This window comes from Bufo gargarizans, chromosome 1 (assembly GCF_014858855.1).
Source record: "Bufo gargarizans isolate SCDJY-AF-19 chromosome 1, ASM1485885v1, whole genome shotgun sequence".
NCBI lineage: Eukaryota > Metazoa > Chordata > Amphibia > Anura > Bufonidae > Bufo > Bufo gargarizans.
The window spans coordinates 428316419-428332658 of NC_058080.1; the positions used below are offsets into that span (position 1 = coordinate 428316419).

Sequence of the window (16240 nt, forward strand, 5' to 3'; positions counted from 1 at the left end):
CACCCCACAGTCAGTCAGATGCAAACTACTACCAAAGACCTGTCAAAATACACCAGAGACAAAATTGTGGACCTTCACAAGGCTGGAATTGGCTACAGGGCCAATGCCAAGCAGCTTGGTGAAAATAGATCAACTGTTGGAGCAATTGTTAGAAATAGAAGAGGCTAAAGTCTCCCTTGGACTGGGGCTCCATGCAAGATCTCACCTCATGGGGTATCGCTGATGATAAGAAAGGTGAGGAATCAGCCGAGAACTACAAGGGAGGAGCTGGTCAATGACATGAAGAGAGCTGTGACCACAGTTTCAAAGGTCACTGTCGGTAGAACACTACGCCGTCATGGTTTCAAATCATGCATTGCACGGAAGGTTCTCCTGCTCAAGTCATCACATGCCAGGCCCGTCTGAAGTTTGCCAATGACCATCTGGATGATCCAGAGGAGGCATGGGAGAAAGTCATGTGGTCAGATGAGACCAAAGTAGAACTTTTTGCTCTAAACTTCACTCGTCGTGTTTGGAGGAAAAAGAAGGATGAGTTGCATCCCAAGAACACCATCCCTACTGTGAAGCATGGGGTGGTAACATCATGCTTTGGGGGTGCTTTTCTGCGAAGGGGACAGGACGACTGCACTGTATTAAGGAGAGGATGAATGGGGCCATTTATTGTGAGATTTTGAGCAACAGCCTCCTTCCCTTAGTCAGAACATTGAAGATGGGTCGGGGCTAGGTCTTCCAACATGACAACGACCCGAAGCACACAGCCAGGATAACCAAGGAGTGGCTCCATAAGAAGCATATCAAGGTTCTGGAGTGGCCTAGCCAGTCTCCAGACCTAAATCCAATAGAGCATCTTTGGAGGGAGCTGAAACTCTGTGTTGCTCAGCGACAGCCCCGAAACCTGACCTATCTAGAGGAGATCTGTGTGGAGGAGTGGACCAAAATCCCTGTTGCAGTGTGTGCAAACCTGGTCAAGAACTGCAGGAAACGTTTGACCTCTGTAATTGCAAGCAAAGGCTTCTGTACCAAATATTAACACTGATTTTCTCAGGTGTTCAAATACGTATGTTCAGCAGTGCAAGCCAAATAAATTCTTTAAAAATGATACAATTTGATTTTCAGATTTTTTATTTCATTTAATTTATTTATGTAATTCTGTCTCTCAGAGTGGGAATGCACCTACAATGTGAATTTCAGACCCCTTCATGATTTCTAAGTGGGAGAACTTGTAAAATCGCAGGGTGTTCAAATACTTCTTTTCCTCACTGTATGTGTGTGTTGCCTTTCCATGTTGTTTGTCATTAGGCTTGAGGGAGTCTACTGTTTGTCCTTCCCTTTGGAGGAACAGGTAGACTCAGTCCTGACATTAGTTCCAGGGCCTATAGGGTGAGATAGGATTCTAGGTATCCGGTGTATTAACTTGCCTACCTTTTGGGGCCTGTTTATACTGGTAGTCTGTCAGGACTGGCGTTAGGATTTTCTCTAGGAGGTGTCCATCTTCCTTCCATCTTTTCCAGGCCTTATTCCGGTATCCCCTTTCCCTCCTATGCTCGGTGTGGTGTTTTCCTCCCACACACGAGCGTGACAAATATTTTTCCTGGAAGTCCATAAAATGATGGTAGTCTCACGGTCGAAGCTGTAATGGATGGTGAGATATGGAGCCTGAAAGTCAAAAGTTCTAAACATTGTTACCCTTTTTCTCGTCAGTGTATGTTGTATTTTGTATATGTGTTGGACATAGACATATACATATAAATGTGACGAGCTCCATTTGAAAGTAAGAACACCCATAATTTTGTAGCCCTGAAGGAAATTTCTGATTTTCCAGTTAACCCATGGGAGCAGTCAGCATATTTCAAGCTACTGTTTTCAGATTCTTTATTCCTTCAGTGCATTGATAATAAAGGCGTGTATCACCGCTAAAATTTGAAGTATATAGAGACAGCACAGGCTTTGTGCTTTATATATTGTTGGTTACTGTTCCTTAAAGGGAATGTCATCACAATTCTGGACTATTATCTGCAGTAATATATGAGCGATACTGATTTTCTTACTGCCCCTGGTTCCTCCGCTGTCATCGCTTAAAGCTGTGCTAAAACACAGGGTGGGGACTGCTGTACTAACTTAATGAAGGCCTCCAGTGCGCATGCACAGCAGTCCTGACTATGTATTTCTCTGCAGCTTTAAAAGCCGACAGCGGGGGATTGAGGACAGTAGTTAAATAAGAAGTAGTCATCTGGACTCCTTATCTGCAGTATTAGGGGCATATTGCGGACCACATTTGCGGATCCGCAATACACGGGCACCGTTCCGTGGCCATTCCGCATTACAGATACGGACCCATTCATTTCAATTGGTCCGCAAATCCGGAGATGCGGAACGGAAGAATGGAACACTATGGGAGTGCTTTCTGGGATTCCATTCCGTGCTTCCGCACCGCAAAAAGATAGAACTTGCTCTATCTTTTTGCGGAACGGAAGGATCCCGGACCCATTCAAGTGAATGGGTCTGCGATCCCCATGCGCCTGCCCCACGGACGGTGCCCGTGCATTGCGGACCGCAATTTGCGGTCCACAGCACGGGCACGGGCTTTACACGTTCGTGTGAAGAGCCCTTACTCATGAATTACTGTAGATAATAATCCAAAATCATGGTGACAGATTCCCAGTCACCATGAAAAATGAGTGCAGTCTGCAGACATTATGTTATAGGGCAGGTTGATATATCCTTGTATAGGAGAAGATTCTGTAAGACTTACATCCCAGCTCATTCCCGTGTGCAGTCAGGGATTGCATACAGATATAGCTGCCCATCACTGACAGGACCCCAGAATGAGCAGAAATGGAAATGAATAAAATGCAGGTCTTGCTGAATTCTTTCCTATAGATCAATGGGCTCAGCTCCTCCTGCTTCTATGGACTGTGTTTTCGCGGTGACAGCTTTGCTATAAAGTGGACCTGTCTCTAGATTTCACTCTACAAACTGCATTCATTATTCATTCATATTCATTATTAATATATTAGTAATTAGTGGGACATTTGCTTGCTTGATACTTAATTGAGCATCTTAGTATTCCATCTAGAGACAGAGGGCCGGGCTCATAAAATGCCGATCTAAGCATGTGTTTCTCTTACAGGGCGGTAGAGTGCGGTCATGTTTCTTCCATTTACAGGCCGGTACTGACATTGCTGAAGATAGACTCTTTATAGTCTCTAATAGGCTTTCATTTTCTATCAGGAAATGACACATTCCCAGATTAAACAGGAAGCCGTATTGCTGCACGAGAAGCTTCACGAATTAGAGACTCGTCGAGACCAAGCTATTGCAGAAGATAAGAATATGGGCTCTCCACAGGAGGAGAGAGAGAAGTTATTGAAGCAGGTATCGGACAGAAAATACATTGCTGTATAATAAGTGGGAATCACAAGACACACAAGCTCTATGGTGCCTTCTGTCAGCAGATGTGCTAATGTCAGCTGAACATAACTATATTAGTCCCATTTCACTCTTATAATATGCAAATGAGCCTCTAGGAGCGGGGGGTTGGGGGGGGGGGGGGTTGTTCCTGCTCCTAGAGGCTCTGTTCTCCCACCTCTGGCCATACCCTGCTACACTTGATTGCAGGGGCAGACTGAGAACCCTCAGGGCCCTAGGGAAAAATAGATCAAGGGCCCCCATCCAAGCCCCACCCATGTTCCGCCTCCAGCTGCACACATGTCCCGCCTCCAGCCACACCCATATCCCGCCTCCCCCCGATCGCTGTCGCACCGCGATCGTTACGCCCCTGATCCCATCACTACAGAAATACAGCGCCCCATACCTCTTGCATACAGTTACTATGCCAGTAACAAGTGCCTCTACCCCCATGTGCCAGTAACAAGTGCCTCTCCCCCCCCCCCATATGCCAGTAACAAGTGCCTCCCCCCCATGTGCCAGTAACAAGTGCCTCTCCCCCCCCACGTGCCAGTAACAAGTGCCTCTCTCCCCCCCATGCGCCAGTAACAAGTGCCTCTCCCCCCCATGTGCCAGTAACCAGTGTCTCTCTCTCCCCATATACCAGTAACAAGTGCCCCCCCATGTGCCAGTATCAAGATCCTCCCCCCCCCATGTGCCAGTATCAAGATCCTCCCCCCCCCCATGTGCCAGTATCAAGATCCTCCCCCCCATGTGCCAGTATCAAGATCCTCCCCCCCCATGTGCCAGTATCAAGTGCCTCCCCCCATGTGCCAGTATCAAGTGCCTCCCCCCATGTGCCAGTAACAAGTGTCTCTCCCCCCCTATATGCCAATATCAAGTGCCTCACCCCCCCCCCCCATATGCCAGTAACAAGTGTCTCCCCCCCCCATATGCCAATATCAAGTGCCTCCCCCATGTGCCAGTAACAAGTGCATCCCTTCCCCCCATGTGCCAGTAACAAGTGCCTTTCTCCCCCCAATGTGCCAGTAACAAGTGCCTCTCTCCCCCCAATGTGCCAGTAACAAGTGCCTCTCTCCCCCTAATGTGCCAGTAACAAGTGCCTCTCTCCCCCCAATGTGCCAGTAACAAGTGCATTTCTCCCCCCCATATGCCAGTAACAAGTGCCTCCCCCCCATATGCCAGTAACAAGTGCCTCTCCCCCCCATGTGCCAGTTGTTCCCCCTCCCATGTGCCAGTAACAAGTACCTCTCCTCCCCCATATGCCAGTATCAAGTGCCTCCCCCCCCCCCCATGTGCCAGTAACAGATAGTCCGGTATAAAAAAAACACTTACACTTAGCAGGGCATTGTGGGAGTTGTAGTTTTACAACAGCTGGAGGGCCGCAGTTTGACGATGCCTGCTTTAGGTAGACCATATTGGAGTAATTTTTAAGCCTTGCCATGATATGCCTATTCTGCAGGTTCTAGACCTTTTACCTGTAGAAACCACTCTGTGGATGTCTTTCTAACTTGGTTAAATAGCCATTGCTGTGTTATATGATAGCCAGGCGATCCATACAATAATGCTCCTGCCTGTTGCTTTTAACGTATGACTGTAAGACATCACATTGTATTGTTGTATTAAATAACAGCTTTGGACCATCTTTTTTTTTATAAATCTGCATTGTGTCATTACTCTGTTATTCTGGGAATTTATTATAAATTGATAATTGGGTGTTACCAGTTGGGTTTGTGTTCCTATTCTTGGATACTGCCCAATTAGCGTTCATTATGTAGGTACACACCCCTTCAACAGAGGAATCCTGATGTCAGTTTATTTATGCAGATCATTTTTGTCACGGTGTTGTACGTTGGAGAAATGAGTTACATTATTCTCATCGTTTTACAGGCAGGTTTTGGGAAACTTGATTTTTAGGTTTTGAGTGGATGAAGGGTGGGTTGTCCCTTTCTTTTCTCCCAGAGTATTCCCCTATGGCTATAAGACGAGCTATACTGCATTATTGCCGGGCAGTAGTGACTAAGGTGTAATCTGAAGATGCTGGGCAGGCCTCTTATAATCGTCCGCTACTATAGTTTACTTTTTACAAAATGAAATATGCTTTATAGTATGACTTTGAATGCTCAATATTTTAACATGATTATTTTAATAGGTGAAAGAAGATAATCAGGAAATAGCTAGTATGGAGCGACAGTAAGTGTGTTTTTCTCATTCTTATTTCATAAGGGAAATGTTGCCATCTGACAGCGGACTAGTCCTGAGGGACATAATGTGCTAGACAGGACCCAGACTGCTTGGAAGTAATTGCACCGTATAATTGCACTGTATAAAGCATATTTAAAGTGCATTTGTAAAGCAGATGCACCGTGACCATCATTGCGCTCCCATTCACTTCAATGAGAGAGGCGGGGAGCTGCGCCTGGTGGTGGACGGACCCCGGGAAAGCCGGGGTCCTCCAGCCATAACTCTCCTTTGGCTCCGTTCTCCTTGTAGGTACGGGTCCCAGAGGTGGGACCTGCACCTATCAGACAATGGGGGCATATCCTAGCGATATGCCCCCATTGTCTAGGATGGGATAACCCCTTTAACGTAGGTTTTTTTCGTACCATTTTTCGGCACTTTTGCGCTTTTTTCCAGCACAAGCTCCAGATGTTAGCTGAAAGTCATAGGGCCAGATTTATCATTAGCTCAAGTCAGAATAATGGAGTGAAAAAGTCTCAATTTTTTGCGCAATCGCTAAAACTGCGCAAAAATTTGCGACTTTTTTATGCTCTGCACTATGCTCACCAGTTTTCTGAAAGTGGGCGTGTTTTCTTATGTAAATTAATCTCTAGACAGATTTACTATTGTGACTATTTAAAAAGTCGCAAAAAAGTCGAAAAAATTGCGCAATTTCACTCCAGTGAGGACCATGCTTATCTCATGCGACTTTTTAATAGAACATGCGACTTTTTCGTAAAGACGTGCGACTTTTTCGTAAAGATGTGAGACTTTTGTAAAGCTGCTTACTGACGGATAAACTGCTACCGTCAAACCACATTTATTACAGTCTTAAAGGGCCGATCATAAATCTGACTTGGCTAAAACTGACTTTAGCCATGTGTGAAAGTGGAGTGAGCTGTCAGAGTCATGATAAATCTGGCCCATAGTCTACATTCTCAACAGTGAAATCACACTTTTCTCAAATTGACATCTGGACAAATGTTATTAATGTCCAGTTAACATTTGGCTCTTGAAATACAAGGAACAGTTATGGTATGAGCTGAAAACTGGTCAAGACATGTGTACTTGGGTCTAAGGGTATATTCAAAGATTGTGTTTGACAACAGTGAAACTCTTTCTTATTTTGATTATTCACTTGAATGTAATTCAGACTTCAAATAATTAATTTTGGAGCCACACTGTTTCCCAATTGATTCAAACAGACATTGACAGACCCCTTTGACTTTAACATCCCCCCAACTCATTTGCCTGACATGAAAGGACAATACTGTTTTGCCCAACCAGGATTCAGTCTATATGGCTGCCAGGGGAGGAGGGTGCTTCTTGGTGCTGAGATCGCAGCCAGCTGAAGAGGGGAATGGTTAACTTTAAATATCTCAGGCTACAATTGATCTACAGCCATGATTGATCTTTTTTAAAGCTGACAATCTAAGTTTTAAAATATGACCAGGATCACGGTGTTCTGTCTTCATACACGTTCACACAGTGTGCAGTCAGACATTCAGCATAAACCATTCCTGTCTTCCAAATAAGAGGACTGTTCTTTGTAGTCCAACTTGTTTATTGGTCAACAGGAGTATTTGATTGATTGGTAAAACTATAAGAATACAAATAACATGAATAAGTATATAGCATAGCATGTACTGTAAAATTTGAATAACACTGAGGCACATGGTAAAATGGCTGCCTAACATAGGACTTTATATCCAGCTAACTCCCTGAGTAACAATTATAACTAACTAAACAGCTCTGCATAACATAATGTCCCTGAAACAAAGATAGATCTATCACCAGATATGCTTTTACAAGGATGGTGGGGTTTAAGAAGGAGATATGCAGGAGGACAGCTCTGCTTATATGCCCTGGTGACTGGAAGCTTCTCTTTCCCAGGATGCTTTGCACTCCTACAATGCTTTGCACCACCCACAATGCAGCAGTCTTTGTAACAGGGAAAACAAAGTGTAATACAACTTTACACTGCTAGAAGGATGCTATAATTACATTAATCACTTGAGAAATACCAAAACTCTGGCAGAATTAACTGGAATCATATTCCCTGACCCTGCTGGGTAGAACACATGTTGTTACATGGCATGAAACCAGAATCACAGCAATTAGAACAGGGTCCCATTGAGGGCTGCAAAAACCTGCAGATCTCACTCCCAACCAGATTTCTAAAGGCTGGATCTGTTTTTATGCCAGCAAGCACCACAATCCTGCTTTTGTTTTGAAGCTACGTTTCTTAGCTTTAAAACAAGACCAGTCACAACTTTACCACTATTGTAACCTGATATATTAAAGGGTAACTGAGTTTTCCAAAAGCTTTTGATATTTCATAGAGACATATCAAAAGTTTTGATCAGTGATCTTCTGGGTGCGGATACCCCCATCAATTGCTAGAACGAGGAGAGAGAATTGCTTGTGTCTCGTCGTTGCAGAGAACTTGCTCAATAGGAGTTTATGGACCCATCTCGCTTATGTCCTCCGTAGCGAGTAGAGAGAGCACGCTATGCAAGCTCTTCTCTTTCTCATTTTAGGGATCAGTGGGAGTCTCAATACTCAGACCCTTACCGATCAAACTGATACATGCTACAGTAATAGCAATTATCATTATGGAGGAATATCTAATATATTTCATTTTATGAAATACTTATTTAAATGTTTTTTTTTGTTGTTATAATTATATTTTAAGCAATGCCCCCAGCCTGCCTTCTGAAAAAGAAGATTTATACTTAGGCCATATATACATTTTCATTTTTCACTGCTGTGTGCTGTCTGCATTTTTCACTGACAGCACGTACCCATTTATTTTAATGTGTCTGTGCACATATCAGTATTTTTTTTTACTGATCGTGGGTCAGTAAAAAAAAGCACAGAGATATCCAGTACTTTGGTCAGTGATGCAGACCAAACACACGCATCGAAGTCTATGGGTCAGTGAAAATCACGGACACAACACGGATGGCATCCGTGTTGCATCCGTTTTTCACTGAAGGCTGATAGGAGTTGCTTTGAAAATCAATTTTCAGCTGAGCCGTGTCAGTGGATTACAGATGACACATGGAGGGTAAAAACGGACACATGGACCAAACACGGATCCTTCAAGGATGAAATTTGGACATGCAACTTACACAGAAATGTTAACAAGGTCTTAGGGTGCATTCACATTGCCGTATGTATTTTGCAGTTGGAATGACATCCGTGTAGCATCCGGGTTTTTTTTGTGGACACTTTGTAACAATGCCTATTTTTGTCTTCAAGATGGACAAGAATAGGACATGTTCTATTTTTTTTTGCGGAGCTGCGGAACAGACATATTAATGTGGACAGCACACAGGTTTTTTTTTTGGTTTTTTTTTGCGGCCCAGTTGAAATGAATGTGATCCGCAAAAAAAAAGTGGAACGTATGTGGAGCAAAAATACGGTCGTTCGGATTCTCTGCACTGCCTCCGCTGTCTCCATTTTCTGGTTCTGGCACTGTTTACATCTGGCTGGCTATGAGCATAGTCACCTGCCCTGCTCCAGCCAATGACTGACTTCACCAGTAAAGTGGCCACAAGCAGCACATTGCTGCTCATTGGCTGGAGAAGTGCATGTGACCTGTGCAGAGATCAGGAGGGAGTAGACAAGGTGTGATATCACCTATTGTAAGGCCTCATGCACACGACCGTAGTTCAGTTCCGCATCCGAGCCGCAGTTTTGGCGGCTCGGATGCGGACCCATTCACTTCAATGGGGCCGGCAAAAGATGCGGACAGCATATAGCATGTCCTATTCTTGATAGTTTTGCGGACAAGAATAGGCATTTTTACAATGGGCCGCCCGTTCCATTCCACAAATTGCGGAAGGCACACCGGCGGCTTCCGTTTTTTGCGGACCGCAAAAAAAAGGTACGGTCGTGTGCATGTAGCCTAAATGGTAGATCCTGTGTTAGCTACATAACCTGTCATTGTAACCTGCTAGTGATGATAATGAGGAAAAGTGATCTACACACACCAGAAAGTGGCGCCTTTTTAGACTTAGTGACCAATACAAAAACGGCAGGATTTTAGAACAAAACATTCTGTAACAATATGTTTAACATAAAAGCCTGAATTTTCGTTTTGTTTATTGACAGGTTAACGGATATTAAGGAAAAGACGAAGCAACTTAATGAAGAACTTGGAAGGCTAGATATGGATTTGGAGGAACACCAAGGTACTTTCATTTTCTGTTCTCTTTCCAGAACTTAAGGATTCTAGGGGATACTTACAAGTAATATTTGCTCTATATAGACAACTGGAGAGCCTCTTATACTGAAAAAGTTTTAGTATAGTCTTAATCTCCATTCTTTTTTATTTTTTTTGCCATATACAGGGAGTGCAGAATTATTAGGCAAGTTGTATTTTTGAGGATTAATTTTATTATTGAACAACAACCATGTTCTCAATGAACCCAAAAAACTCATTAATATCAAAGCTGAATATTTTTGGAAGTAGTTTTTAGTTTTAGCTATTTTAGGGGGATATCTGTGTGTGCAGGTGACTATTACTGTACATAATTATTAGGCAACTTAACAAAAAACAAATATATACCCATTTCAATTATTTATTTTTACCAGTGAAACCAATATAACATCTCAACATTCACAAATATACATTTCTGACATTCAAAAACTAAACAAAAACAAATCAGTGACCAATATATCCACCTTTCTTTGCAAGGACACTCAAAAGCCTGCCATCCATGGATTCTGTCAGTGTTTTGATCTGTTCACCATCAACATTGCGTGCAGCAGCAACCACAGCCTCCCAGACACTGTTCAGAGAGGTGTACTGTTTTCCCTCCTTGTAAATCTCACATTTGATGATGGACCACAGGTTCTCAATGGGGTTCAGGTGAACAAGGAGGCCATGTCATTAGATTTTCTTCTTTTATACCCTTTCTTGCCAGCCACGCTGTGGAGTACTTGGACGCGTGTGATGGAGCATTGTCCTGCATGAAAATCATGTTTTTCTTGAAGGATGCAGACTTCTTCCTGTACCACTGCTTGAAGAAGGTGTCTTCCAGAAACTGGCAGTAGGACTGGGAGTTGAGCTTGACTCCATCCTCAACCCGAAAAGGCCCCACAAGCTCATCTTTGATGATACCAGCCCAAACCAGTACTCCACCTCCATCTTGCTGGCGTCTGAGTCGGACTGGAGCTCTCTGCCCTTTACCAATCCAGCCACGGGCCCATCCATCTGGCCCATCAAGACTCACTCTCATTTCATCAGTCCATAAAACCTTAGAAAAATCAGTCTTGAGATATTTCTTGGCCCAGTCTTGACGTTTCAGCTTGTGTGTCTTGTTCAGTGGTGGTCGTCTTTCAGCCTTTCTTACCTTGGCCATGTCTCTGAGTATTGCACACCTTGTGCTTTTGGGCACTCCAGTGATGTTGCAGCTCTGAAATATGGCCAAACTGGTGGCAAGTGGCATCTTGGCAGCTGCACGCTTGACTTTTCTCAGTTCATGGGCAGTTATTTTGCGCCTTGGTTTTTCCACACGCTTCTTGCGACCCTGTTGACTATTTTGAATGAAACGCTTGATTGTTCGATGATCACGCTTCAGAAGCTTTGCAATTTTAAGAGTGCTGCATCCCTCTGCAAGATATCTCACTATTTTTGCCTTTTCTGAGCCTGTCAAGTCCTTCTTTTGACCCATTTTGCCAAAGGAAAGGAAGTTGCCTAATAATTATGCACACCTGATATAGGGTGTTGATGTCATTAGACCACACCCCTTCTCATTACAGAGATGCACATCACCTAATATGCTTAATTGGTAGTAGGCTTTCGAGCCTATACAGCTTGGAGTAAGACAACATGCATAAAGAGGATGATGTGGTCAAAATACTCATTTGCCTAATAATTCTGCACTCCCTGTATAATAGTGCTTTGTTGTATTGTCATAAAATATTGCATAACAAATTACATTAGCAGTAACAAAGCTCACCATGTCGGTGAAGAATTGCTGAACTCCAGCATTTTTTGTCTCTATAGTGCAGTATCAGTTATTATTGCTGAATAATGTAGAGGCTTTTGTGTATACCTGTTTTAGTTTATGAACCAGATGTTTTATATGGCATTCTGGCTCCCTCTTCCCTTCTGATATGGTTCTCCTAATGCAGTCTCATGCATTTCCAAATATGCCTCTGGCTCTTCGGAGACAGAGGGGAAGGAGTCTCATCTCCCTGCATTTAACTTGCTCTGCGTCCTATATAAAGGCAGCCATATAATTATTGCCCTTTAGTTTTATAACTCCCATAACACACTGCATGGTTCCTGTGCATCCTATGAGATGCTGCTTCATGCTGCTCTCCTCAACCTCCTGATTATAAGAACTGACATGAAGAATTCTAGCAATCACGAGAGCCAGAAGTCTAGGATGATGAGAGTTGCACTGCCTTGTCCTGCTTTCTGTGAGTGCTGTGTGCTTAGAGCCAGTGTATTCCCTCCTTCCTGTTTGTGATTGATAGATGTCTCTCTGTCAGTTCTTACAGGAAACAAGTGGAAAGAGATAAAAAGCTGCATCTTATGAGATACACCGGTTAGGGTGGGTTCACACTTGCATTAGGGTATTCTGTTATAGGTTCTGTTATAACAGAATTTGTAAGACAGAATGCAAAGTGGAAGCCTTTAAGAGGCATTCCGTTTGATCCGTCATAATAGAAGTCTAAGGGCAAGCATAACGGATCCGTCTGGTTTCCGTTATGCAGGACGGAAAACAAAGTCCTGTCGACTACTATTTTTCTGGTACTGCTTTGAAAGCAAAAACACACATTTGATTGGTCAAGATAATTTTCTGATATACACTCCTCAACATTGAAATTGCAACAAGAAGAAAAGTCAAGGAATTATGGAAATCACTGAATCTATAGACATACAAATGATAAAATAAATTATTAAAAGCATATTGATTTATACCGTATCGACTATGAGCGCCACACTCAGAAATACATGCGCTTACACACCTCTGAATGCGATCAGTGTTAATGGTTATCCGAGGAATGTTCTGACACGCTGATTGCACTTGGGCACGAAAATCATCAAGATCCGTTACTGACAGCTCCCTTCACAATTGTGACCAATGACGTCCCAGATATTCTTGATGGGAGACAAGAAGTCCCAAGACACTGCTGGCCATGATGGCACCCCCTCCCCCGTGCAGCATAGCGTTAATTGCTTACCCCTCAGTTGACCTGATTTAGATGAGCTCTGACAGCATTTGGCATTCTACGGACCATGTGGTAGTATTCGACCCAATCGCAATATACATTTTTCCCTCAGAGAGTGATAAAGAGAGAAGAAAGGGAAAAAAATGGGGAAAAAACATCTGATTCAATTACTCCCTGCTGTGTATGTTTAGGAGGGCTCAATCTTCAGTTCCGCCATGGAATTAAATTTCCGTACATTACCCCGCTTAGTATAAATACCCCTTTCTAGTTTAATCGGATTTGATATCCATTTGAGGAGTGTCTCCAAAAGCTGGGGCTATAGGTTCTAACCACATTGAGGCTATCCGTTTTCTAGATTCATAAGGAATCTTAACAATTGCCAACCTATCATTTTCCCGTAAGGCTAAAGCTCCTACAGATCCCAAGACAAGTTAGTGGTTCTCTGGGTACTGCTAATTTATACACCCTTTTTAATCCTGTCCAGCACCAGAAAACATGAAGCAAATCTGCCGGTGTGTTGGCACATCTTACACATTGGGCTGTATCCCTATTTTATGTAGGAATGCTGGCGTCCGGTATACTCTGTGTAGTAGATATAATTAAGATACTCTGTATACTGGACTCGGGGATAATCGTGGTGTTTGCTTCAATAGCCATATCCCCAACATCAGCAACCCAGGAAAGGCTCTAATAGGGTCTAGGGTAGGAGTATGCTTAGTTAGCAGGTGACTGTATAATGTTATAATTATTCCTTTTGTGGACCCAACATTTTTCAAGATAACATAAATCTGAAATCTGATATGGCTAATGGGTCTGAGCTTCTGTTGGGAACAGCAGGGCTTGCCGCATTGTTAGATGGTAATAGAAAGATGAGCGGGAGATCATAAATTCCTCTTGAAATTGGGCAAAGGATTTAAGAATCCTTTCCTTATAAAGATGTTTAAGTAGGAAAATACCCTTCGACTGCCATATGTCAAGCATCGGTAGTTTTTCTATTGGTATACCACAAGGGTGTACAATCCAACCTGCTCCATAGCCACCACTGTTTACCCCTATCTCACACCTTATACATGAGTTGAAAGACAGCTCTATTACTCCCTACCTGAAGATTGATATCTGTTTCTAGTTTGGAAAAAAAGGTTCCCCAGGCCCACCAAGTCTTGTATAATGAAGGCACTAGAATCTGTAGAGGTTGCTGCTCCCCAACCAGCAAAATGTTACATTTGAGAAGCCAAAAAATATAGCCACATATTGGGCACCGCTAGGCCACCCTTACCCACTGGTAGCTGTAGTTTTTCTAACTTGATTATGGGGACACTGGCTTTCCACGGAAGCTGTCTAAACAACCTGTTTATCCTTTGAAATATATAATTTGGGAGCCGAACAGGTGAATTGTGCAAAAGATAACATCTGCGGCATCAAAACCATTTTTATAAGATTCCCATAAGACTTCATTCACACGTCCGTGGACCACGGTCCGTGAGATACTGGATTGGCATCCTGCTTAGTGCAGGAGCGCACAGCGTCATTGGTTGCTATGACACCGTGCGCTTTGTGCCGCCGCCGCAGTACAGTAATACACTCGTATAGGTCTGTGGAGCAGCTGAGTGGTGTCTTTGATGACATGTGTTTCTTGGAGCGTAATAATCACTGGTTGGAATTGTTTGAGATAGTTAAATATTGCATATCTGTTATTCGCATAACCCATACCACACACCACAGAGCATTTCCCTCCCATTTAGCAATGAAGAATATTAATATCCACATATGTTGCCAAAACATCTCCAGAGTACCGCCCCTACCGCTTTAGACAATGAGATAAGATCTTGCTGCACAGGGGAGACCCAACCTCTCCCACAAAAAAACAAAAAACAAACATAACAAAAACTGTAATGCAACTACCCTCTCAATAAGAAAGAGTGGGGCCATCAGCGGCCTTCAACCAAATGAACAATAAGAAGTTCTCTTATAACTTGCTTTCCTGCAGTGTCCAGACGTGTCAACTCAACCACTGGTACATGCTGATATTGGACCCTATAAGTAGGGCTGAAACAATTCATCGATTTAATCGATGTAATCGAGGCAAAAAAAATCCTCGATGCAGTTTTTCTGCATCGAGGATTCGTTTAAATCACATGACGACGGAGCGCGAGTGAAATTAAGCTTCTCACTCACCGCTCCATGGCCTCCCTTCGGCACCACACTAAAAAACCTTGCGTTCACACATCGTCAGCACGCTGGCTGACGATGTGTGTGACGTCAGGTCCCCAGTGCATGCTGGCTGGATGAAGATGCGTCTCCTGCGGACTCCGTGTGTCGGCGCACTCTGCACTGAAAGGTAAGTATAAAGTTAGCAGAGGCGGCAGGGGCGGTAAATGGTGGCACCTGTGATTTGGCATGGGGAAATGGGGGAACCTGTGATTTGGCATGGGGAAATGTGGGCAGCTGTGGTTTGGCATGTATAAATTTATTGGCGGGGGGGGGGCACCTGTGATTTGGCATGTATAACAGTATTGGCGTTAGAGGGGTTAATGGGAGCACCTATGATTTGCCATGTATAAAAGTATTGGTGGGGGAGAGGGGTTAATGGGGCACCTGTGATTAGGCACTCGAAGGGTTGATCTGGGGGAGTGGGGGACACGGTGGATGGCATAGAGGCACTGGGAAAGGGGGACATCATGGCAATCTGGATGGAGGGGCTGATGGCAGTGCCATCATGGGGGCACTAGGGGACATGGCATGGAGGGGCTGCTGAACTGATGGCACTGGGAAAGGGGGACATTTTTATAAAGTAATACATTATTTTAAGAAGGTTTTTCTTATTAGATTACTCGATGAATCGAGAAATATAATCGATAGAATACTCGATTACTAAAATATTCGTTTACTGCAGCCCTACCTATAAGCATGTCTTTCGTTCAACTGTGACCTGTAACTGTACCTTCAGGTCTAAAAAAAAACTTCTGGAGAGCTCTGAATATGCATTGATTGCCAAAACTATCTGTAACATACAAACCACTAGATCATTTGTTGTGGTAGTCACTGCAGATATCAGGGCGGAGCGGTCCCGGGGTCTGGACCTGGGGAGGATCCTTCAGTTCTGGGTTTGAAGCTGCACTTCTGTTTCATCTAGTCAATTGAACACCTCGTTGGGTGACTACAAAAACAGCACTTTTCCAAGTGTTGCTACTCAGAGCCTAGGCTGGATATAGCATAGAGTAGGATATTGAGAGAACGTGTAGTAGTCTCTTAATACTACTTTGAGTCAATCTTCAGTCTTCTCTGGTGTACCCATCACGCAGACATTATTACAACAGAGCCTGTTTTCCAGGTCGTCTGTTTCGCCTGCAGAGCTGATATTGCTTAAGAGTGCTGTTTTCACTGTGTCAGAGGAGCCATCTTGTCCTCTATTGAGCTA

General features: G+C 43.6%; 1 protein-coding gene across 1 annotated transcript in view; it reads left to right on the plus strand.

Moving 5' to 3' along the window:
* IFT74 (intraflagellar transport 74) overlaps nucleotides 1-16240 on the plus strand; it is a 114444-nt gene that overhangs the window by 58284 nt on the left and 39920 nt on the right. The window contains exons 11-13 of the mRNA XM_044271818.1: nucleotides 3232-3375; nucleotides 5561-5601; nucleotides 9748-9827. Coding sequence (XP_044127753.1) covers nucleotides 3232-3375; nucleotides 5561-5601; nucleotides 9748-9827 — 265 coding nt within the window. The remainder of the gene's footprint in view (nucleotides 1-3231; nucleotides 3376-5560; nucleotides 5602-9747; nucleotides 9828-16240) is intronic.